At 44.4% G+C, this 25,994-nt stretch overlaps 1 protein-coding gene across 4 annotated transcripts in view; it reads left to right on the forward strand.

The window, feature by feature from the left end:
• ANO2 (anoctamin 2) overlaps positions 1 to 25,994 on the forward strand; it is a 343,823-nt gene that overhangs the window by 77,558 nt on the left and 240,271 nt on the right. For all 4 annotated transcript variants that reach the window (XM_025461920.3, XM_025461921.3, XM_025461922.3 and 1 more), the window contains 2 exons: positions 5,393 to 5,491; positions 24,719 to 24,870. In XM_025461920.3, coding sequence (XP_025317705.1) covers positions 5,393 to 5,491; positions 24,719 to 24,870 — 251 coding nt within the window. The remainder of the gene's footprint in view (positions 1 to 5,392; positions 5,492 to 24,718; positions 24,871 to 25,994) is intronic.

Here is a 25,994-nt window from a genome sequence, read left to right on the forward strand (position 1 = left end):
GTCCTCACAGAGCTTAAGGTCTAACCAGGAAGACAAGCATTAGACACCTACTCATAATGATTGTGCTAATGGTCAGTGCTATGAAGGAGGAGGATGGGAGCCATATAGGCAAGAGGGGGGACCACCCACAATCCAGGGTTTAGAAAAGGCCTCCTGGAGGAAGTCATCTTTCACCTGAGAGCCAGTTAGGAGTTGGCTGGGTCTGAGGGTAGGGGAGGACCTTGCAGGGGAGGGGACAGAGTGTGAGGAGGTTCTGAAGTGGGACACTGGCTGGGTGGGGAGGTACCATGGTGGGAAGCTGGCTGGAGCAGTTGGAAACAAATGGGAAGAGTGTGGCTATAGTCTAGGGAGGGGGCAGAGGTGCTGGTGTCTTAGAGAAGGTACCTATGATCAGGCCTGCTCTTGAGGTGACTTTAGAGGGGAAGGGGGGGGATGCACTGGCTGATTAGGCAGGGCACAGGTTCTAGATAGAGACCTGACTTTGCTTTGGGAACTCCATGTTCCATTGATTTAGTTAGTGGTGAACAGGGCAAGGAAACCAACTGACAACACAACTTAAAAGAGACTGAGAGAACCAAAAGTCAGATTATGACTGAGGAGTACAGGAGGCCCCCTTATCTGTGTGGATACTTTCCAAAGTCCCCCAGTGGATGCCTGGAAGTATGAATGGTACTGAACCCTACATACACTGTTGCTGTTTTTCCCCCTCTACATGCTATTCATTTCCTTTGACCAGAATGCCTGCATCCTCTTCTTGGGTACCTTTCCCTGACATCCAGGAGATGGAGAAACAGAATTTGTAGGGTTTTATGAAAATAGAATCATGGTGAAAGCAGTAGGGCAATTTTGTGAGACATTTCAACTGAGCTGGAGAGATTTTTCTGTCTCTGTTGTCTATTTCATATTTCTTGCAGCTGAGATAGTTGTCCTCAAGATGGATGGGCTTGTGCTTGCTTGCAGAAATCTTTGGGCACTGGTTCTCCTCTGTCTGATGACCAGAATCAAATGACATGTTACAGTTCCTTTTCTATGAACTTGAGTTTTAGTTGCTTGATGAGATTTGGGAGCCCTTCCAGTCACATTAATTACATATTTATAAAATCTTTTCTAGAGATGGTCTATATGCTCTGATACACAATCTATTATATATTTTATGTTGAATTTCATGTTGTGTCAAAAAGTCATGTTTCCTAACTTTGCCCTCAAAGTCTGGAGATGTGCTATGTTTTGAACCTGTGAATTCTTGTAGAACACATGGGACATTTTGAAAATCCTGTAGAGACTTTTAAAAGTTCAAGGGAAGTCAACAAGGATTACTTAATCACAATCATAATGTAACAGGAACTGGTATTCCCTGAATCTTTCTGTTGACTGCCGGGATTTAGGGAAAATCTCCTGTTTGTCCAGCTATGTGCTGGGGTGCTGGAGGAACACAAAAGAACCAACAGATACTGTCTCATCAGTCATTTAAGTCAGGTGGAGCAAATCACTAGGGTCAAGGCTGACATCTCAAATGGCCCACATTTCAGGCCCTGTGGCAGAGACTTCGCAGAAACCTTATCTCCAATCCTCACAACAGACCAGTAGTGTTTCTCACCTTTATTCAGATAAAGAAACTGAGGTTCACTTGGTTCAGTGCCCTGCCCAACATCCTACAGCTGTAAAATCCAGGATTTACATCTTAATCTGTTTTTATTTGGAGCTCAAGCTCTTTCCACTCCCCTGCTGTACCAGAGAGAATCCAAATTGGGGGAGAATGGATCAGTTGGTCCCAGAGAAGAAGGAAGCCATTTTTTTTCTTTACAGCTCAGTTTGTGTTTACCTCCAATTTTAGATGCCTTGGTTAGTAAAAAGAGCTTCTGCACTTGGTGATGGTTCTGCTCAGGGGTTTTCAAATATTTGTTTTTCTCCAGGAGACACAGCCAGTCACGCCAGCTAACATTTCACATCAGCTTGTATGATTTTCTTTTTATGAGAAGGTAACAATACTGCATGGATTGAAAGGGACATGACTGGATGTTGGTACCACACGATTACATTCCAGCTTTTATCTTCTTTTGAAACAAATCTCATTTGAGGAGAATGGAGGAAAATTATGTTTTGCTGGAGGGAAAACTAGCAAAGAGGTCAGGCTGCAATGAATAGACCCTCTAAAATCACAATGGCTAAACAATTTTACCTTTCACATAAAAATCCCAGGGACAGGGGATCCCTGGGTGGCTCAGAGGTTCGGCGCCTGCCTTTGGCCCAGGGCGTGATCCTGGGGTCCCGGGGTCGAGTCCCACGTTGGGCTCCCTGCATAGGGCTTTCTTCTCCCTCTGCCTGTGTCTCTGCCTCTCTCTCTCTCTTTCTGTGTCATGAATAAATAAATAAAATTTAGAAAAAAAAAATCCCGGCGATAGCCCAGGGCTGTTATGACACTCTGCGAGGATAGGACCCAACTTTTCTCTCAATACTTTGCTGTTTCTGGCCTTGACTTTGACTGCAAGGTCTGATGTGCTTGTCTCTATGTTCCAGGCAGCAGATCGGGGGGGAGGAGGGTGATGGAGGGCCAAAGGGCACCTATTTGCTGTCTTTGAAGAGGGTTGCCAGCAGCTGCTTCATGCCACTTCTACTTACATACACCACGTTGCTTAAAAATTAGTGTTATGACTGCAGGGGAGATATAGACTTGTTTCTGGATGGCCATACTCTTAGTTTGCAAGTGGATGAAGGAGATGAGAATGACCATCAGGGGAGAGCTAGCAATTTGTCACCAACTGCCATGGGTTTTGACTCTTGCCTTCTCAACCCTTCCTCAAACTTTGAACATCTGCAGCCACTTAACAAATATTCACTACACACTTCCACTACCCATTATAGATAAAGTTAAAAAAAAGGCATTCATCACAACTTAAAAGTAAGGACAAAACATCATATATTAAAATCAGTAATAGTCATGATTTCATTTCAGTGAGAAGGATGGTACCGTTTGCTGTCTTTCACCAAAAACATCTTTCCTGGGGCCATAGCGGAGGGCTGGGGCTACAGGTCAGCTTCCCAGATGGTTTCCTTTCTTACCCTTCATTTTCACTAAATTAGAAGAGCTTAAATTACAGTTAGGAGTAGCAGCAAGTGATGGATGACTCAGCCTAGTAATCCTGGATATTGTAACCATAGATAGACATGGAAATTGAGGAGATTCCTTGCTGAAAGCTACTTCCAGTGTTTTGTCAGAACGATGTCATCCTTGGAAGCTGGAAGGTTGAGTGTTTCATCTTAGGACTGCCTCATTGGTTCCTAATCCATCTTTTGATTTTGATTTTAGTCCAAAAAGCATGTCTTAATGTTCTGTTACAGCCCTTGGCGGTGGTTTGTAACTCTGCCTGGTAACATGCCATGTCTGTCCCCAGTGGACAAGAAGATCACCAGGTAGAGCATAGACTGCTTGGATCTGAATACTTTTTAAAATCACACTATCTATGTAACTTTGGACCAACTATTTAAATTTATTAAATTCCCTACCTTGATTTCTTCAACTGTAAAATGGAGTAGGTCATGGTACCTACTGACAGCATGGCTGTGAATATTTTTTGTGCCAAAGTACATGACTATCTGGTTCTGTCCTGGCACATGATATATACTCAGCTAAATACACATCATGGTTATTGTTGGTTTTTTTTTCAGGTGTTTGCAAACTCTAGACTCTCCAAGACTCATACCACAGTTGAGTGTTTGTACAAAATCTTAGTTTCTTCTTTTTTATTCTGCCTTACAAATCATAAGCTTTCATCTCCGAAGTGGGGGGTTGGTTTTGGATGTGTGAATTACTGAATATATCGTGGGACTGCCATACAGAATCATAGAGAGAGTCTTCAATTGCCTTATGAACATCATCAAGAATCTCTTTATCGTATTCATTGTCATGTGAGCATTGTCATGGCTTGTATACTTCTGTGGGGAAAGCAGTCCTCTGGTTGCCACCTATTTTTCTGCCCAGCACAAAAGCAGATGGTCAGAGGCTGCTTCTACTATTATCTTTAACACAAAACCAAGACCAGAGGGTGGACTGTTGAATACCAACTGGTCTTTGTGAATGAAGCTGGAAAATGTTCCAAAGGGGATATCCATTTTTACATAAGCTGTAACACTTTTGCTGCACGCAGAGTTGGTATCTTCTCAGTCCTGGGCTCTGTGCTTCCTGCTTCACAAAATACACAGTAATTCAGTAGGAACCTCAAGGAGTGTAGGGGGTCAGTGGAACAAAAAGCTATGAGCATTCTCTCTGTAGAGCACACTCACTTCCCTCACTGACCCTTGGCTGCGCCCTGATGTCAGTGGCTGGCTGGCTGGTATACCAGCATCTTCCCACCATGGTGCATGGGTTCTACGTGATTTCTAGCAGTCATCTGAGAAGGGGTGCTGTCGACTTGTTCTCCTTTCTCTGTGAACAAACACCATGTTTGTAATGAATTCTGCAGGTGGTTTAAGAAGCTTCTTACCAATAATGGGGCTTTTGCCTATTTTTTCTGACTTGTTTTGGTTTCCTTTCATTCTTCAGTGACAAAACTAAATTGAAAATGTCTGAAGTAGTTGCTTTCTTTGTATGCTTATTTTGAAAAGTTTGAGGTTTTATGTGAAGGTGGGGAAAAACTGACAGCTTCATGTCATTTTTTTAAATCACAGACCAATTTTTGTCACAGACACTGTGACCAGGATTACTGACTCATGAAGACCTAATTTTCAAATACTCATTTCTGCATTTTCTTTCCTTTTAATTTTTGGGTGAAATTACTACACTCACAGAATCACTTGTCCTGTGACATAGATTCATATTCTATATTCACATTAGATCTCTGTTCATGATTTATGTTTATGATGTCATTTTTCATTGCATTGTTTACATTATTATTTATTATCATTAGTTTTGGACTTAGGTGAACTACTTTTGCCATTTGGGGCTCTGACACAGCACAGTAGGAACACAGATACAAACTTAACAGTAAACAATGAAACTCTGTGAATGGGATGAGTGGCAGGCTGTTCACCAAATGCCAGCAAAAGTCCTGTAACTGCTACAGAGTGTGATAGGATTTCTGTGAAACTCAGAGTTGCTTACATTTCAAATCTGGGGCCATACTCATTTTAATTCTTCTTTTCCTCTGAAACCACCAAACCTCCAGGGACCACACTTTGGGAACAGTACTCTGTGATTTTTGATGAGAGCCTTTCTGGAACAGAACTGGTGAATGGGATATGGGCAGGAGGGGACTGGGTCCTGGTGAAGTTAAAAGAGAACAAACACCAGAAACTGAAGAAACACCAGGCTTCTGGTTTGGGAAAGTTGGGGAGACAGGAATTTAAACTATGTCCTTCTAAGTGTTTCCATTTTTTCTTTCTTTGTATCTTACAGAATAAAAGCCAGGGATCCATCTTTGTCCGGATCCACGCCCCATGGCAGGTGCTGGCCAGAGAGGCGGAGTTCTTGAAGATCAAAGTCCCCACCAAGAAAGTATGAGGATGTTTCTTCTGGGTTTGGGGGCCTCCTGAGGGCTGGCTGGGAATAGTGTGGGGACAAGGCCAGGGTTTGGGAGATGAGGGGTGTGGAGTTGAAATGGCAGTTGCCTCCCCAGGGATCCTAAGTATGGGGCAGTGATGTGGATAGGGTCGGAAGAAAGTTGGGGTACAGAGAGGGGCAGGGTTTGGGAGATCCCTTTACCACAGAGCTCCCTTGGAATATGCTTCGTGAGAAGTCAGCCATGGCCTGGTCCAGTTTCTTGGCCCCTTTGTTATACTTCCTTTCTCCCTCTTCTTGATGTCCCAACACTGGCAGGCTTTTTTTTTTTTTTTCTTCCCCTTTTTAAAGGGAAAACAGTAAGGAGAGCAGACAGCAAGCCTTGCTGATTTGGTCAGCAGCATGTAGGGAGAATAGCACTAAACTTGCTGTGAAGATCCTTGTTCTGGCTGTGACTCTGCCACAGAGTACTATGTGGTGGTGGCTTTCACTCATCTCTTCTGTAAAATAGAATGTTCTTAATCAAAAGAGTTGATTTAAAAAAAAAACATTTGGGAAAAAATCATTTGGGGAATGTTTTAAAAATGATTGTCAACAGTGAACAACCACAGACATGAATATCAGCTACAAACATTCTGCCAATAAGAAGTAAATGTTTTGGGGTCACATACCTGAGTATCTTGTTTTCCCAAGGACGACACCAGGGTCTTTCCCCCTTCAGTTGCACTGCTGTATTGTCTCCTAGTTTTGGATATCTTGCTCCTAATCCCATTGTCCTCAAATGCAGGTGCCACTCATGGCCCTCCACTCCTTGTCCACTGATGTTCTCCCCAACTCGCCTCAAGTATTAGTTTTAGATGGAGGCTTCTGCTTCTCTATAGTAGTGACCTAACCTGGCCAACCCTTTCACTTCTCTTTCTTCTGCTTCTAACTAACCTCAATATATTTCTTATCCTTTCTCTGGTTTATGTAAGTATCCAGTGTTCTCTTAATCTCATTCTATTTGTATCTTGCTTCTTGTGTTTTTTCTCTGCTGGCTGATCCTTGGAAAGAAGGTGAGCAAAACTCTAATGGCCATGCTATGGCTTCTCTCTCCCAGGATGCTCCTTATAGCAGGAAAGCTAGAGACATAGAAAAAGTGTGTATCCTTCTGTTCTCTCTTATGCCTCTTTCTTCATTGCTCTCCTTCCCATCCTTCTTCCTTCCCCCTTCCACATCCCTCTCCTGATGCCTTTTCCTTGCCTCCTTCTCTGTTCTTAGGACATCCTGCCATACCTCTTATTTCTCTATCACCTTCTCCTCCTCATTCCTAGACTCAGCCCCCACATAATGCCTGCCCCTGGTCTCTACTCATTCTTTCACAGGCTCATATCTTTGAGAGCATAGATCTGCTTAAATGACCCATCTTCCCCTAGAGTTATGTGCTTGCCATACTCTTAGCCTACTGGAACTGCCACCTATAGTTTAGGTAATGCCTGTACTTGAACTTGAGGAAGAGATAATGAAGGTAAGGACATATTACAATGCAACCATCTCTGAGTTTCCCTCCTTCTTTGTCTTTATCTTTTTGCATTTTAAAAATAATTCAAATATATTTGACATACCTTTGTGTAAACTTAAGGTCTACAACATGTAAATTTGATACATTTTTGTATTGTAATATGGTTACCATTATAGCAATAATTAACACCTCTGTTACTGTTACATAATTATTCTTTCTTTTTAGTGGTTGGAATAATTAAGTTCTAGTCTCTTAGTGAGTTTGATGGCTATAATACAATATTGTCTGTATTCACTGTATTGTGCATTAGCTCTCTAGCGCTTATTTCCTACTCGTTGCAAATATGTATCATTACACTATATCTCTCCTATCCCTCTGCCTTCTCCATTCCCTGGTAACCACCCTTTTACTCTCTGTTTTTACAGGTTTGGCTTCTTAGAGCCCACATATAAGTGATAGTACTTAGTACATTTTTTTCCTGACTTAATATCACTTAGCATCATATGCTCAGAGTTCCTCCATGTTGCAAATGGTGGATGTTCTTGTTTCTCACGGCTGAGTGAGATTCCATCGTGCACACATACCACATCTTCCTTATCCATTCATTTGTTGATGGACAATTAGGCTGTCCCTGGTCCTCCTTCCTTTTGAAGGCATAGGGTGGCAGACACTGTGCTAGACGAGTCCTCAGAAGCCCAGACTTTGTTCTTCATGTATTTGCTGGGTGACGTGGGGATGTCACTTCTTTTTTCAGAGTCCCAGTTCCCAGTGAACTGGGAAGGCTTACAACAGAAGGCTGTTGTAAGACTCTAACTACTAACCAGTGCTATGGAAGTATGGAAGTTTATCACTGTGTCCATGTGCTGGAATATTTTTATGTGCATTCTCAATTCCTAGTGCCCCAGTCCACTTCCCTGCAGCTAGCACCACTGGACGTCCCACTGTAGAGGGTCTTTGGAGAGACACTACTGGGCATGGAAATAATCCAGGCTCTCCAACAGCTTAGAGTCAGGGAGCACAACAGGAGGAATGCACATACCAGACATCAAAGCGGGAATTAAATATTGTCTCAAATGGTGGCTTGTTAGCACAGCACAGCTCTCTATGCAAATAGGGTGGACCACGGAATCTGGAGACCGGAAAGCCAGGTGGTGGCTCCTAGAATGTTACAGATACAACAGGCGGAGCTTTTCTCTGAAGTTTCTGGGTCCCAGACTTGACACAGGTGGACTGTTGTGGCATAGTTCTGCGGGTTCAGCCACATGGCCCCGTTCTTCTTTGTATTCACAGAACGCAGTGGCTGACCTCACAGGGGATGTCATAACAAGGAGAGGGTGGATATAATTCTGGAGGCAGGGTAGGATGAGTATGTTTTTCAAAATCAATCTGGGAACCTGATTACAAGGGTGAAGGTGTGGAGTACACCCAGTTTGTGAGATGGACCAGGAGGACAAGACTGGGCGATCTGCAGAAGGCTAGCATTGGGACCAGTGGCATTTTTGTCCTGTCTTAGTGGGTTTGGAAAGTGACCACAATGAGAATAAACCACATGTGCAGAGAGCCACATCCTGGTGGTCAGGGTAAAGCGGAGGGAGACTGAGGCATGGCGCGGGATCAATTGAGTATCCTTCAGTGGACATTTGAATTGTGACTCAGCAGGGTCTGGAGACCAGGAAGATGGAGAGGAAATCACAAAATTGAGATCTCAAACCTGGACAAACCCATAGTAATGCGTCCAGGGACTCGGAGTCCTGAACACAGATATTAACTGGGAGGGGGAATCTTGGAAGGAAGCATTTGTTTTCCAAAAACAACAACATGAGAGCCAGCATTTTGTGAGGACACTCCACATCCATGCACAGGAAAGGGGCGGATAGTCCTGGCCTTTGGCCCCGGGCAGCCTGAGAAGGTTTGAAATGGGTGCTTTCTCAGTTTTGCTCCTTACCAGCATTTATGTTTCTCTCTTATTCACTTTTGATCCACATGAATGAACATCCTCCCACCCTTTCACCCCTTATTTCATTTATTCTCTAAGTGCTTTCTACAGCAGAGACAAGGCTGGGAACAGACAAGGGGGAGGTAACGGAGTCTATCCTTGAAATCATTTTAATCTAGCCAGAGACCACTGAATTTGGAAGAAATGACATGCCTGGAGTGGGTGAACATCACTTTTGCCCAGTCTGTCAGAATTTCCGTGGCTGTCCTGAAGAGAGAGACTGATATTGCAGGGGCCATATTTGTTGTTCCCAGGAGCCTGTGAGGACTTTAGCATGCAAGTAGCATGCAAGTGAGCCCTTTGCATGCAAGTAGATGCTGTTAACTTCCAGCAAGTTGTACCTTTTGAGGAAAGCAAGCTTAGAGCAAATCTCTCTTATCTCCAAAATAGGAATAACAAATGTCATGGTGGGCTATTGTAAGGAGTGGTACTGAGGTGGGATGCCTAACACAGAGGCACACGTAACACATGGTAGCTGGTACTATGACTTTTATCACTATTGTTTATATGTGATGTACAGAGGGCAACATGGTTGGCAACAAATCGAGTGGCTCTTTCCTGCTATTTCCTATTAGCAGTATTGGGGGGAATTGGACCCAGTTCCTTCAACCTGCCAAGGCAGCCAGAAACCCAGGCTTGGAATCTGTGGGGAGGCAGGAACAGATGGCCTCTGAACTGTGTGCTGGGGGATTTCTGTTTCCTAGAGTGTGGCTCCTTGGGGCATCCCTAGCATAATGGCTACATGTATGAGGTCTGTGATGCAAATCACTGGAGGAGCCCTGAAGTGCAGGAGGGAGGGCTGGAAGGCACCCTTTTCAAACAGACGTGGCAAATGGAGATGTGAGTTTTACTACTGGCTCTGCCCCCACGAACCTGGCATTCATTCACATGTTAGCCTATTTCCCAAAACAGGACTTGTGATGGATTACGACCAAAATCATAAGTACATATGGATCACTTTTAGAAAAGACACATAAAAAAGAACTCTGTAATTGGAGGAAAGTAAGTTAGTGCAGGGAAAATGATAGTAAAAATGAAGAATAAAAGTGATTCATGCACATGTGACAGATGTCACTTTGAGCTTCCTGGTAGCCGGGGCACAGGGGACTGTGGCTTACATAATCTGTGGAAATGAGCATCTGCTTTGGCAGAGGAGGCAAACTTTGCTGTCGTTAAAGCATAATTGTTATGTAAAGGACACCAACAATATAAGGGCAGATTTTCAATAATGAGTTTGTATGAGGTACTAGAATGTTCTTTGTATAGCCATTTCTTGACCTGCTTCTGTATAAAAACTGAGAATGTCATGTTAAACTGTTGTGCAGGGTGGATTCTAGTACAAAGTAATGTATGTAAATTTCTGATGAGCCAATGATGCAAAAACACAAGTCCAGAAATGTCATTTATTCTTTAAGTCTCTCCATGGAATCCATGGTTTGAAATATCTTTTATCTACTAAACAGCACTTATTAAAGAATAATTCATCTTATCATTTTCATTAACTGAAAAAAATATATAACTACCAGAAGAAGAAGAAAAAGAAGAAATTTCTGATCACTGTGAGATAATTGGTGTTACCACACTGAACGAATATAATTCCAGCTAAAAAGCAAAGCCACTTGGCATTTTGGTTAGCCTGAGTGGCCCCGTAGAGGAAAATATTAATTCTATTATTGTAAATATTGCAATTATTGGAAGTTGTTCTTGGGTACCTGCTACTGCATCCCAAGAGTTTCTGATTTGGTAACCATGGCTTTTGCAAAAAAGCTCCACAGTAAGACCCTCCCTCCAGCTAATGGTATCCAGCCAGCTTCAGGGACTTGCCCAGTCAGGACCAGAGCACCTCTTCTTAGTTATCCAGAGTTGATCCTTGTATTAATCAGGACTCTCCAGAGAAACAGAACCCATTGGATGTGTGTGTGTGTGTGTGTGTGTGTGTTTGGGTAGTGGGTATATTATATATGTTATATAATATATTTTTAGTATATGTGCTGCCGAAGCGAGCACTATGTTATATAATATATATATTATCACTTGGATTGTTCCAAGTGATTATGGAGGCTGAGAAGTCCCAAGATAGGCAGGTGGCAACCTGGAGACCCACGAGAGCTAATGGTGTAAGTTCCAGTCAAATCCCCAATCAGGCTCAAGACCCAAAAAGAGCCTATTTCAGTTCAGGTCTGAGGGAAGGAAAAGATCAATGTCTCAGCTCAAACAATCAGGCAGGAGGAGTTCCTTCTTACTCAGCCTTTTTGTTCTATTCAGACTTTCAACTGATTGGATGAGGCCCACCTGCAAGAGAAGGGCAAGCTGCTTTACTCAGTCTACCCATTCAAATGTTAATCTCATCCAAAAACACCTTCACAGACACTCTCAGAATAATGTTTGGCTAAATATCTGGGCACCCCATGGGCAGTCAAGTTGACACATGAAATTAACCATCATAAGCACTTGTGCTTTTAAGGTCCATAATGCTTTTTGTAGTGGTTCAAATAGAGGTGTCCAAAAATATATGCCCAAGCCCTAACCCTGGAACTTGTGAATGTGATCTTATTTGGAAAAAAGACTTTGCAGATATAATTTGGTAAAGATCTCAAGATAAGATCATCCTGGATGTAGGATAGGCCCAAATCCAAGGACAGGCTGAAAGAGAATTGAGATCCACAGACATGTAGGGTAGAAAACAAGGTGGAATTCAAAGTAAGACCCTGTTGGAGTCTTACTGGAGCCCTCCTGGGAAGGTTTTTCCCTTAGAACCTTTTGAGAGGATGCAGCCCTGCTGGTACCATAATTCCAGACCTGTGGCTTTCACAACTGTGAGGGCATGTATTTCTGCTGTTTCAAGACACCCAGTGTGTGGTAGTTTGTTATGACAGCCCTCGGAAACGAGTACACTCTCCCTCTGGGCAGGAAGCAAGTCAATGATCCAAGACCCAGGTGTCAGGTAGGCTTGTGGGCTTGCTCTGCATCCCAGGAATCCACTTTGCATCTTCTCTGTTCATTCCTCAGCACTGGGCTTTGGGCTTGTCTAAAGAAGACTTTGTGCAAGCATCCTCTTGCATGATCTTTCCATGTTTATGCCTATTTCACGTTCCAGATTTCTGCTTTGATGAGATCTGAGTCTGAAAGTGGCTCACCTTAGCATACATGCTGTAAGGAGACCCAGTGTGGCTGCAAAGTACTGTGTATATTCAGTTCAGCAGTTGTTTTCCCACTTGTAGTTCTGCTTCAAAGGTAACTGTGGGTTTGATGAGGTGAAAGCTTCTGCCTTGGTAAGGGATATATGTAAATAAGGATGTTAGCTTCCCTGCATTTCATAATTCATAATTGACTTCAAGAGAAAGGGAGGTAATAAAACCACTCTCAATGCTGTCAGTTAAAAACAAAATATCTGAAAATAAAAGGACTTAAAACTGTAGATATAAATTGGGAAATAATTAAACTGAATTTAAAATACAGCTTATGCTTCTGATGTGCTGTTTTCTTTGATAGGAGTGTTACAAGCTTTTCATTTTTATCCTCAAGACAATATGAGGTAGGTGCTAGCTTTAGCCCCATTTTATAGATGAGAGAACCAACTCAGAGAAGTTAATAAGCGTATCTTAGGTCACATGGCATGAAGGGGTTAGATCTAGGACTCATTTCTGTCTGACTGCAAAGCCGAGCTACTACCTGACCTTACCAAGGAGTCCAAAATGAGGCTTGAGCTAGCATGGTCTAGAATAGCATTTCTCAGCATATAGCATAGAATGGTGGTGGTCTTCCATTCCTTTTTTTTTTTTTTTTTAAGATTGTACTTATTTATTTGAGAGAGAGAAAGAGCACATAGAGGGAGAGTGAGAGGGAAAAGCAGACTTCCCACTGAGCTGGCAGCCCAACACGGGACTTGATCCCAGGACCCTGAGATCATGACCTGAGCCAAAGGCAGTGCTTAACTGACTAAACCACCCAAACACCCCTGGGCTTCCATTTTAAAAAAAATAATTCATAGTCTAACAAAGTCTAGAAACACTAATTATTATAGTGAATCTGAGAAATTAAAAGTTCTGAGAAAACTTGTAGTGAAGAACATGGTTCCATTTTATCCAGCTCTTCCTGCTGAATACTTGTAAGTTATTTGCGGGTGTATTCCTAGGTATCCTAGGGAACCAGTCATCTGTAGAACATACTCTGGGAAACTCCATCCTAGATAAATATTCCTGGGCTGGGAGGTAACACATCTGCATTTTTCCTTTGTCATTGCTTTGGACTGGCATGGTGAGTTACTTAGCAGTCCTGGAATATAATAGCTTTCTCACTTGTAAGGTTCGGAGGTTGGACCTTGACTTCTCTGTCATAGCTTTAAAATGCCGGGGTCCACATGCCAGCCAAATGACAGTAAATTTGTTCATTCTCTCTGCTATTGTTGATGTTAGCAGAGGGACCTGAGGACAGATACTCACAGATACTCACCTTTGGAGAGGATGCAGCCCTGCTGGCACCCTAATTCCAGACCTGTGGCTTTCACAACTGTGAGGGCATGTATTTCTGCTGTTTCAAGACACCCAGTGTGTGGTAGTTTGTTATGGCAGCCCTCGGAAACGAGTACACTCTCCCTCTGGGCAGGAAGCAAGTCAATGATCCATTGACATTCACAGTCTGATTGTGCCCAAATACTTAAAAGTGTCCTACATCTGCCGCTTCTTCAAGCTGTGTGTTAAATGAGGTAGTACACTTAGCCTGTGGATCCCTAGTCCATATATGGGGCTGCCCTTTGTCCCTGAGCCCAGTAATATCACTGGATTTTCTCTCAGTTCCCCTGCCCATGCCTCTCTGTGGAGCCTACTCTGAGCTCCCTGGTTTTAGACTCTTGTCAAGAGGGAGTACTTTACCCTCTCTTCCAGGGGCTGGAGCCTTTTAAGATGCTTCCAGTATTTGCCTCTGGTCCTGGAATGATCTCCCCATCTTCTCTAAATACACAATAAACAATAAAGAAATTCCTTCTTAGTGACCCAGCCCAAATCTCACTTTCCTCATAGAACCTCCTTCATTCCTTACATGGATTTTTTAGGCAACCTACAGTCAGGATTTTTTCATCCAGTACTTTTTCCTTAACTACTTTGGGTGCCTTACTCTTATGTCTCCAAAGGTGCCATTAGCACTCTCGCCCCTCTCCCAAAAGTAGGAACTATAGTTTGTGTTTTCTCTGTATTCCCTGAAAATTCTAGTATGGTGTTACCTAAATAATAGATGAACAGTAAATATGAGATTGATCAGCTGATGGATGCCAGATTGAGCTTGCTCCCCCAGCCCCAGGACCTTCTGGTAGTTGTGATCCACAGTGTAATAGCAGGGCTTTCAGCTCGCAGCTGTGTACAGTTCATGCAGTCTTCCAGAACAGGAGGCACATTCCTTTCCCTCCTCACTCGGCCAGCTCTTCCCTTCATCGGGTGGTGAGCTAATTACTCTTTGGGGGCTGTTTCGATAGTTCATTGAATCCTCTCTGGTGATCAGAAAATAAGAAGGAGGAGAAACTCGATGAGCTTTGTCAAGGATAGAGAACCTGTGGGCCTCTGGTCACAGGGAGAGGGTCTCTGTCTGCTCAGCCTTCAAGATGCCTTTTAGGGCAGACTCTTTTTATTATTACTGGCAGTAATTTTTTAAATGAAGCAGAACTGTTGGTGTTTACGTAGGGTTGGTTGTAGATGGGGCCTTGCCCCATGTTGTCATTGTCTGTTCCCAGACATTTGTTTTTAATAGAGGCGTAGCTGAGAGGGTAGAGTTTGTATTTGATATCTTTATGGGCTTTTGGTGCACACTCTTTGCTATTTAAATAGGCTGGAAAGAGTGCAGAATACTTTGACTTTTTATTCCTTTTTTGTTTTCAGTAATGCTTCTCATTTTTCAAAAATAAAAACAAAATAATTGATGCCACCTACGTGTTGTAGTTTGAGCAAGGAACCTGACATGGCACACGGCCATGTTCTAGATATGCATATGGGCCTGGTGAGACCGCAGAGGTCTGGCCCACCTGGCTCCATCAGTGGATAAGTCTGTTGCAGGGCTTAAAAACAGTGAAGCTGAAAATATGTAAATGTAATGGGAAGTGAATTTGAATGGTTGTATTAAGTTGTTTTAAAGACTCGGAGCTAAAAAATGGAGATAGAGGTGGTGGCTTTTCTTTCTTTAGGCTCTCGAGTCTTGTCCTTCTGAACTGGGGTAGTACGTGCCAGCCTGGGGTCAGCTGGGACCCAGACACCAGACCCAGTGCTGGAGGCCAGTGGACAGACCATTTAATTTATCATCCCAAGGTGCCCTTTGAGGGTGGAAGATTTATTAATGATCATGCCAGGACACAGTACTAGATTTTGAGTATGCCAGGACTGTCCCGAGTAACTGGCCCATGTGGGTGCTCTTCAGCTCGGCCATGACTGCTCCTGAGGGTGTTTGGGGAGAGGAGAGGCAAGTAGGGGCTCCTGAGGGTGTTTGGGGAGAGGAGAGGCAGAGACGCAAGTAGGGGCAAGAGCTTCTGGCTCTTAGGGCTCATGGATGGAGAGCTCTTCTTACCCATTAAGAGCTGGGGTTGGTAACATGTTGACTCTTAACACCTCTTGAGATCTGATGTTACATTTTCAGAAATTTTGCAAGCTGATTGTTACAGCATTGGTAGCTTGAAAATGACCAGGGTAGGCATTATTTATACCATACAAATCCACAAATGTTACACATCAGCAACCCCCAGCACCTTGTTCCAGTTAGTTGGTAAGTGTTTACCAGCATTGGGCGGATAAAAGCCCAAGGATGGGCACTGGGTGGAATGGCAGAGCGGGACCAGTGATGTGTCCCATGGCCGGGGCTAGGTCCAACCTGAGGGTGTTCTGTGATTCCTGCTGTGGGCAGGAAGGGCTGTTAGTCAGAGAAGGGCCAGGAATGAGACAATGTTTCTGCCAGGGACTCTAAGTGGATGCCATATCTGCCACCTCTGGTTCAGAAACGGATTTCCTGCCACTCGCTACTTGCTCACTCTTCTCTAGCCACAATGGCCTCCTTGCTGCTCCTCCAGAATGCCAAGCCCGTTTCCATCTCAGGGTGTTTCGGTTTGCTCTTCTGTCTGCCTGGAAGATCTTCTGTAACTACCCCCAGAACTCTCTTACTTCACTGGGGACATATGAGCAGAGCCATATGTCCCCTCCTCAGACAGGCCTTCCCGACCACCCTATGTGAGGTAGGCCCCCTGCCACTTTTCACCCCCTTCTCTTATTTTTCCTTTCTAACACTTGGCACTGCCTACTCCTGAGTCATGTATTTGTCTTCTTGTTTGATTGTCTCCCCACTACATTGGAAACTCCATGAGGACAGGGATTTGGTTTTGTGGTGCAGGCAGCACCTAGAAGGGGCCTAGTATAGAGCAGGCACGAAACCAGTATGTGTGAATGAATGAATGAATGAATGATGAATAATGAAACACATAGCACACCTAATCTGTCATGGCAGGGGGCTGCAGACTGGTGCTGAATGGGCTCTTGAGGCCCATATTAGGGCATTAGGGAGGACCACTGCCATCCCTTAGGGCTGTCTGTAGGGGTGGGGCTGGCAGCACATGTACCCTGATGGCCATCCCTGATCTGGGTTTTCAGCTGCTCCTTCAGTTGCCAAGAAATGTTTGGGAAGAGTCTCACTGTACCTTGAATGGTGCTAGGTTGTGTAGAGGGGGGTCATAGCCTTTTTGGAAGGACGTATTTTTCACTCAACTACCGACCCATCCATCCACCGATCCACACATCCATCCATCCATCCATCCATCCATCCATCCATCCATCCACCTAGTGAATACCTGTTGAGTATCACTATGTATGAGATAACCCAGCTGAGAGTGGGTGATGCAGTGGTGACTACAACTGGTCCTGGCACCATGTGGCTTTGGGATGGTGAAGATTCAGACGATAGCTATATGAACTGGGAGGCACCCACAGAGGAAAAAGCAGGGTGGACAGAGAGCCAACCAGTGGAAATTAATTTAGGTGGGGGGCAGGGTGAAGGAAGGTGCCATTTGAGCTTAGACCTGAGGGCTGAGTTGCGGTTGGTCAGGTAGAGAGGGTACCTGAGAACCTTCCCAGAAGAGGGAAGTACATGTCATCCAGTCCCCAAGGTAAGAAAACCCCAGCCAGTGCGGGGAAAACGAGAGGATGATCGCACACCAATGTGCGTGCAGTGGGAGGCAGGAGGCACGGCTCACAAGGCTTTGTCAGCCATGTCAGTAGACCATATTTTTAAAGTCAGCAAACGTTCATTCATGTGTGGAGGCCATACCAAAACAGAAGAACCATGAATGAATATAGAGTTAGGTTAGGCAATGGGAGAATGTGTATTTTGTACATGTCACTTTCCATGCTCACTAGTGCTTCAGACAGGAAGTTGACCTGTAGGCACCAGTAGGGACGAAGAGACCACTTCATTTCTACTGTTGGTGTCACACAAAGTCTCGCTGTGGGATCTAGGATACAGCTGACCTTTGGGGCTCCTACTGCTGTTTGCACTTTTGTGAATAGCTTAACACTCACATGCAAGGGTAAATGCTCCTCAGGTCCAGTGCAGAGTGTGTATGCACATGTGACCCATCCTCTGCCCTCAGGTACCAACATGAGGACAGGGGGACAAATTCTGCTGCATTTTAGCTTTATTTCCTCATGACTTCTTTAGTCCAGAGGCTTCTACACTCCTCCAGCTGGTGGCTTGTGATGCCATGCTCCACACTGACTTCTCAGTGAGCCTGTGTCTTTTGCAATTAAATGTCAGTAAGTGGGTGTGATGATAATCTTCAGCCCAGCCCTCCCTCCCATGATGAGTGAGCTATCGTAAATAATAACAGTTGGCCCTCCAGTGACCAGAGAAGCAGAGGAAAGCATAAATAGATGAAAAGACACAGGTAATCAGAAGTACTAGCTTTTGGGTCATGGGGTGTGTAAGCAGACACGCATGCTCACAGCTGGGCTCACTCTCCATGTTTATGCCTGGTCTCTGCTCATCCCACTGACTTTTCCTACAAGTTGTAAGGAGAGGCCTTCTTAGGTCACTACTGATAAGGGACTCATAGATAATCAAGATTATGTTATTTATAGCTTATATTGTTACACCTTCTCCTTGATCTTTGGGGTCATTGGACCTCTGCATTTTCCTATGACATGGGGCATATTAATAAAACTTTCTGTGCCTTGTTTCTTTGTCTGTAAAGTGGGGACAGTACTATGTATCTGTTCATGATAGATATCACCACAACCTTGGTTCTTTGCATCAAGGAGGGAACATGATTCCCATGCAGGAAGGAAACAAATCAGCCCTCAGACTACAGTGCTGTGTCCCTCTAGAGGGGAGAGGCAAAGGGAGACAAGGGGGGAAAAAGAAGTAAGAAAAGAAGGAATATCGGTAAACCTCTTAGACTGTGACAATGAGGCCAAAGTGAGCTTTTATGAGAACCACATTTGAGCCCTGGAATAAAAAATAAGAGCAACATACTTTAAAAATTATTTATGATTTTAAGCACATGAAAGGCGTATCGTGTACCCAGGGAGGGCATAATGGGGAACAGCTGGCTAACATGTGTCTTGCCATTTCTGAGGATGTTCATAATTCTCTGATGTCCAAGAATAACAGTAATAACGATGCCGCCGCTGAGCATATTAATGATAATAAAGAGGATAGGGGTGCCTTTCATGGATCCTGCTGGACACAAGAGAAGAGCCTGGGCTGCTGGGTTTGGTGGGACTGAGAGGGAGCTCCAGCCTATGTCCCTGGCAGATCATGGAACCCTTCCAAGGATCAAAGGTTGAAGGAAAGAGCCTGGATGGGGAAGTCTGAAAACCCAGGTTTCAGGCCTGGTTTCACCACTGACTCTGGCAATTCCTTGCACCTCTGAGTCTCAGTTTTCCCACCTATAAAATAGCGATGCTAATACTTCTTGGCAGGCACGGTTACAGAGTTTTCATGGAGCCCAATGAAATGGGGCTTGCGGAAGTGCCAGACACATGGCAAGGCATTCTGTGTTGGAAGGGTCATCACTATCTTTGTGCTTCTCCAGCACTTGGCAGATCAACCACCAAGCTCAGCACCTGGCATCTAGGAGATGCCTACAATGTTGAAACATAGACACATCATGAGTGTTTCTTTTTCATTAAATGTTTAAAGCTGTAGAATGTTAGACTTGGACAGTACTTTATAAGGCACTTAGTCTAGTTCTTTCTTTTATGATTTGTTAAGTGGATCTGGAGCAGTGCACAGTCTAGGGCTAATTATCAACACTGCTGAGTTGACCTGAGCACTCTAGCCAGTGCCCTGTGGATGATGAGATTTTCCATTCTGCCTGATGGGAAGAGGTGCTATTTTAAGTCCTTTTAGATGGTTCTTTGTCCAGGCTCAACTAGTTCCCTTGTATCCATGTGGCCAAATACTCATGGGGACCTTTGCAGACTTCTGGGGCTACCTGTGAAGCTCTGTCCTTGGGGCTCCTCTGTCCTGTGAACTCCAGTTGCCTTGTCCTCCCCAGAATTACAGCTCTGTCTTCTCAGTCCAGGGGGTTTGATGGGCTCCACTTGTCTCCCCTTCCTGTCCCATGGCTGAGAACCTATCCCAAGGCAGTGAGCTGGAGCTACCCAGGAACCATCTTGCTTGTTTCCTGGCTCCCAGAAACTTTGTTGCCCAATGGCCAGTGTCCTGAAAATAAAGGTCTTGGTCCATTGGAGGTGCTGTAATGAAATACTATGGGCAGTGTGGCTTATAAATGAGGAATTTCTTTCTCACAATTCTGGAGCCCAGAAGTCTAAGGCCAGGGTGCCTGCATGGTTGGGTGAGGGTCCTTTTCCTTAGTCATAGCTGGTCCTTCCTCGTGTGTCTTCACCTGGTGGGAGGGGCTCCACTCTGATGACCAGTTCAGCTCCCAAAGGCCCCATCTTCTGTCCCATCACATTGAGCATTAAATATTTCAAAGTGGGAATTTTGGGGAAACACAAATGTTCAGACTACAGCACCCATTATTTCATGTTTTTTGTCTGGGTGTTTTGGTTGTTTCAGGGAGTGAATCTGGTCCCTGTTACTTCCTGTTACTCACATGGTGGGAAGTGGGTGTTCCCTGGTTCTCCCTTTAGAGATGAAGAACTTGAGAGGGAGAGTGACTTGCCTAAAGTTCTACTGCTCTGTGGCGTCAGCAAGGACCAGGACCCCGGTCCTTCACTTAGTAGACATTCTTGTGTTCCTGTTGTGAACCAGGCCCACAGGGTGTGGTCCCTGCTCTCCAGAAGTTTACAGTCTGCTGGGGAGACAGAAAAGTGAGCCAAGAATTAGAGAAGAACATGATAAATTGTATGACACAGGTATTCATTCACAGGGTACTAAAGAAGCATGACAAGAAGTGAGTGGCCAAGAAGTTTTTCTGGGAAAGTTGATATTGAAGCCTAGTAGTGAAGGAGAAGTAGGAATAGTCCAAGTGAAAAGGGAGGGAAAAAGTTTCAGGAATAGATCCACTGCATGCTCAGGCACGGAGGTAGGGAGTGGTTCTTTGTCTTATAAGCTTAGTGTCCATGATATTGTGGACACCACGGATACCACGGGGCCACCCACCTATGTTTTATTGTTGGTATGTGTCTGGCTTCATCCTCCAAGAGTCCCTGAAGTCTGGGAAGTCTCTTTCCAGCATAAGTCAATCAGATCTTTCAGCCTGGGTATGTTTTTATAGGGGCTTGGTCAGGGCTATGGATGTTACCTTGATATTTCTGGTGAGACTCGCCTTCTCCAGCTTTTACATTTTTCCTGGAGGCATATGATATTGCTTTCAATGATTTTGAGTACCCATCCTCTCCCCATCAGTAAACAGTCAAAACTTACCCTGGCCTATGCCTGGTCCCTCTAAAGACACAATATAGGTGCCTACTCCTCTTAAGTGTTTCTCTAAGTGAGCTCCACTAGATCCACTGCCACAGTGAGAGTCAAGAACTGCAGGGAGGTTCTCAGCTAATCTGCCAGAACAAAGCCTCGAGATAGTTGCTGGGTTATTAATCTGTACCAGTTGAATACAGGCATTCCTGGCCTCTGCTGGGGCTGGGCTCCCAAGTACCTTTGTACTTGGTGAGGACAGGAAGAGAGTCAGAGTCTTTGGGCTTTTGACTTTATTCTTCAGTCTGGTTTATTTCTTCCAGGCCTGTTAACTTCTGGCTCTTCTGTCCCCAGCCTGGGCTGCTTCAGTGGCAACAACTGCCATCATCAATGCTAATTTCCTCAAAATTTATCATTCATTCAGGCAGTCAGTCAGTCATTCAAAGATAGGGAAAAGTTTGGACAGTATCCTGCCTTCATGGAGATCATGGTTTGGTAGGACAGCTGGATATTAATCCAATAATCTTTCAAATAAATTCTCAAATACAGGAGAGGAATTTGAGCCCATGAAATACCGTGAAGGTGGGACTTGACCTTGTCTGGAAGCCAAGAAGGACTTTCCCAAGGAAGTGATGATTGAGTGAGGCATTAAATGTGGACAGAATTGGGGTGGGGGCAGGGAGAAGATGAAGAATATGTCGAGCTCTGAGCATGTTGGGAAAACTGAAAGAGGGCCAGCAGTTGGGTGAAGTGAGGAAGGGAAACATGGAGACTCTTACAGGGTTTGCATTAAGATCTTTCTGTTAATCCATGGGCTGTGTTAAGAACTTTGCTGTTGGGGCAGCCCGGGTGGCTCAGCGGTTTAGCTCCTGCCTTTGGCCCAGGGTGTGATCCTGAGTCCCGGGATCAAGTCCCACGTCAGGCTCCCTGCATGGAGCCTGCTTCTCCCTCTGCCTCTCTCTCTCTCTCTCTTTCTGTCCCTATGAATAAATAAATAAAATCTTAAAAAAAAAGAACTTTGCAATGTAACTGTTGAAGGCTTCTTTCCAGGGAAGTGATATGATCAGATTTTTTGCTTCAGAAACATCACAGTGTCCCCAGTGCAGAGAGTAAATTAAAGGTGGACAAGAGGAGGGTTGCCAGATGAAATACAGGATGCCTGGTTAAATTGAAATTTCAGATAAACGATGACTACTTTTTTTGTCTAAGTGTTTCCCAAATGCTGCATGGAACCGTACATCCACTAAAAAATGGCTCACTGTTTATCTGAGATTCAAGTTTAACTGGACATCTTGAATTTTTCTTTGATAAACCTGGTAACCTTAAGCACAGGATGTGGAGAGACCAGTTCCTGTAGTAGTTGAAGGCAGGCTATCCAGACTAGGAAAGCGAGGTAGACATTGAGGGAAGTGGACCAAGAAGTACCCTGGTGGATCTAAGTCTGTCATCCCAAGGCATCTGGAAGACAGAGTCCATCAGCTTCCGTCCTGTTTGAAACTTCGATTTCCATGCAAGTGCCGTTGAAAGACACATGGTGAAGGGTATAATGAGCACCCTGCAGTCTCGGTGCAGGGCACCTGCCTGGTCAGTACCTGCCCTCTGGGGATGACCTGTGAGGTGTGTGCTGGGAACCCATGAGGGGGTCGTCTTGTTGCCCACATCCTTCTAGGCCCAAGGATTCCTGAGGGGTGAGCACTGCATCGCGCTGAGCAGTGTGTGAAGGAGAGATTTGTCAGAATGGCCAAGAACCTAAGGACAATAGAGGCACGATTGTAAGTTACACACTGTTTTCCCCCCACGGCAACTCATGTAGCAGATGAAGCAGTGGAGCAGAGCACTCAAGAACACAGACTGCCCGGGGGTTTAGCTGTTCCAGCAGTTACTAGCTGGTTTAGACGGTCTATGTGCTGTAAGGTAACCAGGCCATTTAAACCCTTCAATGCAGCTTGAACTTTTCTACCTTTTTTTTTGCCCAGAATATCTTTTCCTGCATCTCTTCGAGCCTTATTCATTCAAGCTATTTATAAAGTAATGTTAGTAGAAGTATGATCAAACAAGATAAAACATGTATAAAAAATAAAACAAATGCCCATCACCAGGGAAATGACTAAACAAATTAGCATTTACATCTGCTGTGTAATTAAGGTAGTTGTATATGAACTGACCTGGAAAGATAATATATCTGTGATATATTCCTAAGTGAAACAGGCAAATGGTAGAGTAATACATGGAATATGATCATAGTTGTGTTTAGAAAGGAATGTGTGTGGAGAAGGGGATGAAATGTACTTTAAATTGTTAATAGAGATTTCCTCTGGAAAGGAGGGAGGGATTGGGTTGAAAGTAAAAGGGAACTGCTCACACTTAGTTAACATATACATTTATGGTTTTGGTTTGTTAACTAGTTGAAATAATATTTCATTAGAAATTTTGTTAGAATAAACAAACCATGGTTATGTTTCAGTTGTTAGATTGGGAATGTTCTTCCCCTCCCCCTAACTTATTATTTTATTAAAGAACCAAATGATAACGAAGTTACCTTTCTGTGAAAGCCCAACAGAAATCCTACTCCCTGGTCGAAACATTTTTCTGATGTGTCAACTGGATGTACTGTCTCCTTTTTTTGAACCACCAAATACTTTTTGTGACTTTCGTGGCATTTCTCTCTATCTTGTATTTCATGCCTATTTTATTGCCTCTCTAGATTTAAGCCACTGGAGGGATATCGTGATAGAAGAAAATCAGCTTTCAAGCTAGAAGATCTGGATGTTGGCTCTTGCTCTGATTTTCTCTTGCAGTATGACAAATTAGCCCAAACTTAATAGCTAAAAAACACAGTCTCTTTTTTTTTTCTTTCTCATGTGGTTTTGGTCAGGAAGTTGAGCAGAGCTGGGCTGGATGGTTCTTTTGTTCCATGGGGGTATTGCGTTGGATCACTTGGTAGAATTACCTGGGTTTTGAGCTGGACAGGAGGGTTCAGGAAAACTTTGCTCACATGCCTGATGCATGGCCCAATAGCTGAAAGGCTGGACCTAGCCTAAGTTCTTTCTCTTCCTACTTGGTGGCCATGGACTTCCTCCTAGTGGACCTGGGCTTCCGGAGACCAAGGCAGACCAAAACAGAACTGCCCATCTTCTAAGGATGCAGCTGGCATAGTGTCACTTCTGCTGTACCAGTTAAGGAGCTACAGAGTCTGCTCAGATTTAAGGGGGTAGGAACAGAACAGCACCTCTTAAAAGGAAAATTTGTATAAAAAGTTTGTGGCCATCTTTAATCCATCACAGCTTTGCTATGAGAAGTACAACCTCCATGTCTCAATGACTACATCTATAAACAAGGAAGACCAAGAGGTACAGTGTATGCAAAAGCACCCTGTGCATTATAAAAAAGCTATATGGACTATAAATATCAGTAATTGTCTTGGTACTAACTCGATGCCTCGCTCAAGGCACGTACTTGTTGGAGGTTTAATGCTTTGAAGGCAGACTCATTTATCAGATATTTCCTAGGAGGAACACAAAAAAATGGATGTGGATGATCACATAGGGGCATGGTGCAGCTGTAAAGTACAGACTTTTCGATTTGGTTGACATAAGTTAGATCCACGCTGTCACTCAGTTACTATCTGTATGACCTTGATGCATCACAATTTTCTATGATGGGGAACTTAAGGCTCAGAAAGATCCAGGGCCCACACCCTTGTGAAAGCCCTGGGCGGTGGGGGGCTGAGGGGAAGGACAGGGCTCTGCTCGCTTCTCCCAAACTCCTCCTCTTTCCACAGTGTGCCCCACTGGGGGTGTGTGTCCCGTGCCACTGTGGTTGTGAGTCATTCTTTTTGCAGTTGGATATGGCCTCTTTTTTAGGCTTGGGGCTTTGCCTTTCCTAGATGTACGAGATCAAATCAGAAGGCAGCATTGCAAAGAAGTTCAACGAGCTTCTGCAGAAGCTGAGCTCACCCTTGAAGCCCAGAGTTCCAGAGCACAGTAGCAACAAGATGAAAAACCTCTCCTACCCGTTCTCCAGGGAGAAAATGTACCTGTGAGTATGGGAGCTGTGGGTAGGGACATGAGAGGGGGCGGGAAGAGAAATCAAACACCACTCAGTGCCTTGGCTCCCATAGCGAATGCCCCAGAGCCTGGGAGATGGGAGGGGTGGGACTTGCTCTCCTGGCCAATTGTTCCTTGGCTCTGCTTTCTGAATCCCCTTCCCTAAGTGAAATTATCCCAAAGAGCTCCCCAATATTTGCCCAATGGCTTGAGGAGACACCTGCCATTTGAGTCCTTTTGCATGATGGATGGTGAATCATGGAGCACATCACCATACACTTCAGGGCTCTGTGAGAAAATGGTCAGAGACCTGTTCCCCTTCTATGGGGAAATGGTTGCGCTCAGTTCCTAGTCTAATAATAGGGTTTCAACATACTGCAGTCACCCGGAGAGATGGAGGACAAAGCTTCGGGATTCTTATATCCCCAGCTGCCTACTCACGTACTTACCTCAGATGCCAATTGCAAGTCCACATTATTCCCAGTGCTTCTGACTCGCTGGCTGTAGCTCAGAGGTTTCCATGACCTCCTCTTTGAGTTTGATTACTTTGCTAGAAAAGCTCATAGAACTCAGAAAACTAGTTTACTCACCAGGTTACTGATTTATGACAAAGGATACAAAGCCACAGCCAGATGAAGAGATAGAGAAAGGGAGGTTCTGCAGGAAGGTGCTGGTGTCCTTGTGGAGGTTGGGGTCAGCAGGGTGGCACATGGAAGTGTTCTGGTTCCCCAACCTGGAAACTCTGCAAATCCTTTCCTTTTGTTTTATTTTAAAGCTTTTGTTTTTATTTATACATGAGAGACAGAGAGTCAGAGAGACATAGGCAGAGGGAGAATCAGGCTCCCCATGGGGAGCTCCATGTGTGACTCAATCCCAGGGCCCTGAGATCATGACCTGAGCCAAAGGCAGATACTCAGCCACTGAGCCACCCAGGTGTCCCTCCTTTTGGGTTTTTATAGAGGCTTCATTACAAAGGCATGGTTGATTAAATCATGGGCCATTGGAGATTGATTCAACCTTCAGCCCCTCTCCCCTCCCTGGGAATCAGGGGTGAGATTTAAAGTTCCAAGTCTCTATTCATGGTTGGTTCCCCTGGCATCCAGCTGCTCCCCTCTC

This window comes from Canis lupus, chromosome 27 (assembly GCF_003254725.2).
Source record: "Canis lupus dingo isolate Sandy chromosome 27, ASM325472v2, whole genome shotgun sequence".
In the NCBI taxonomy this organism is placed as follows: Eukaryota; Metazoa; Chordata; class Mammalia; order Carnivora; family Canidae; genus Canis; species Canis lupus.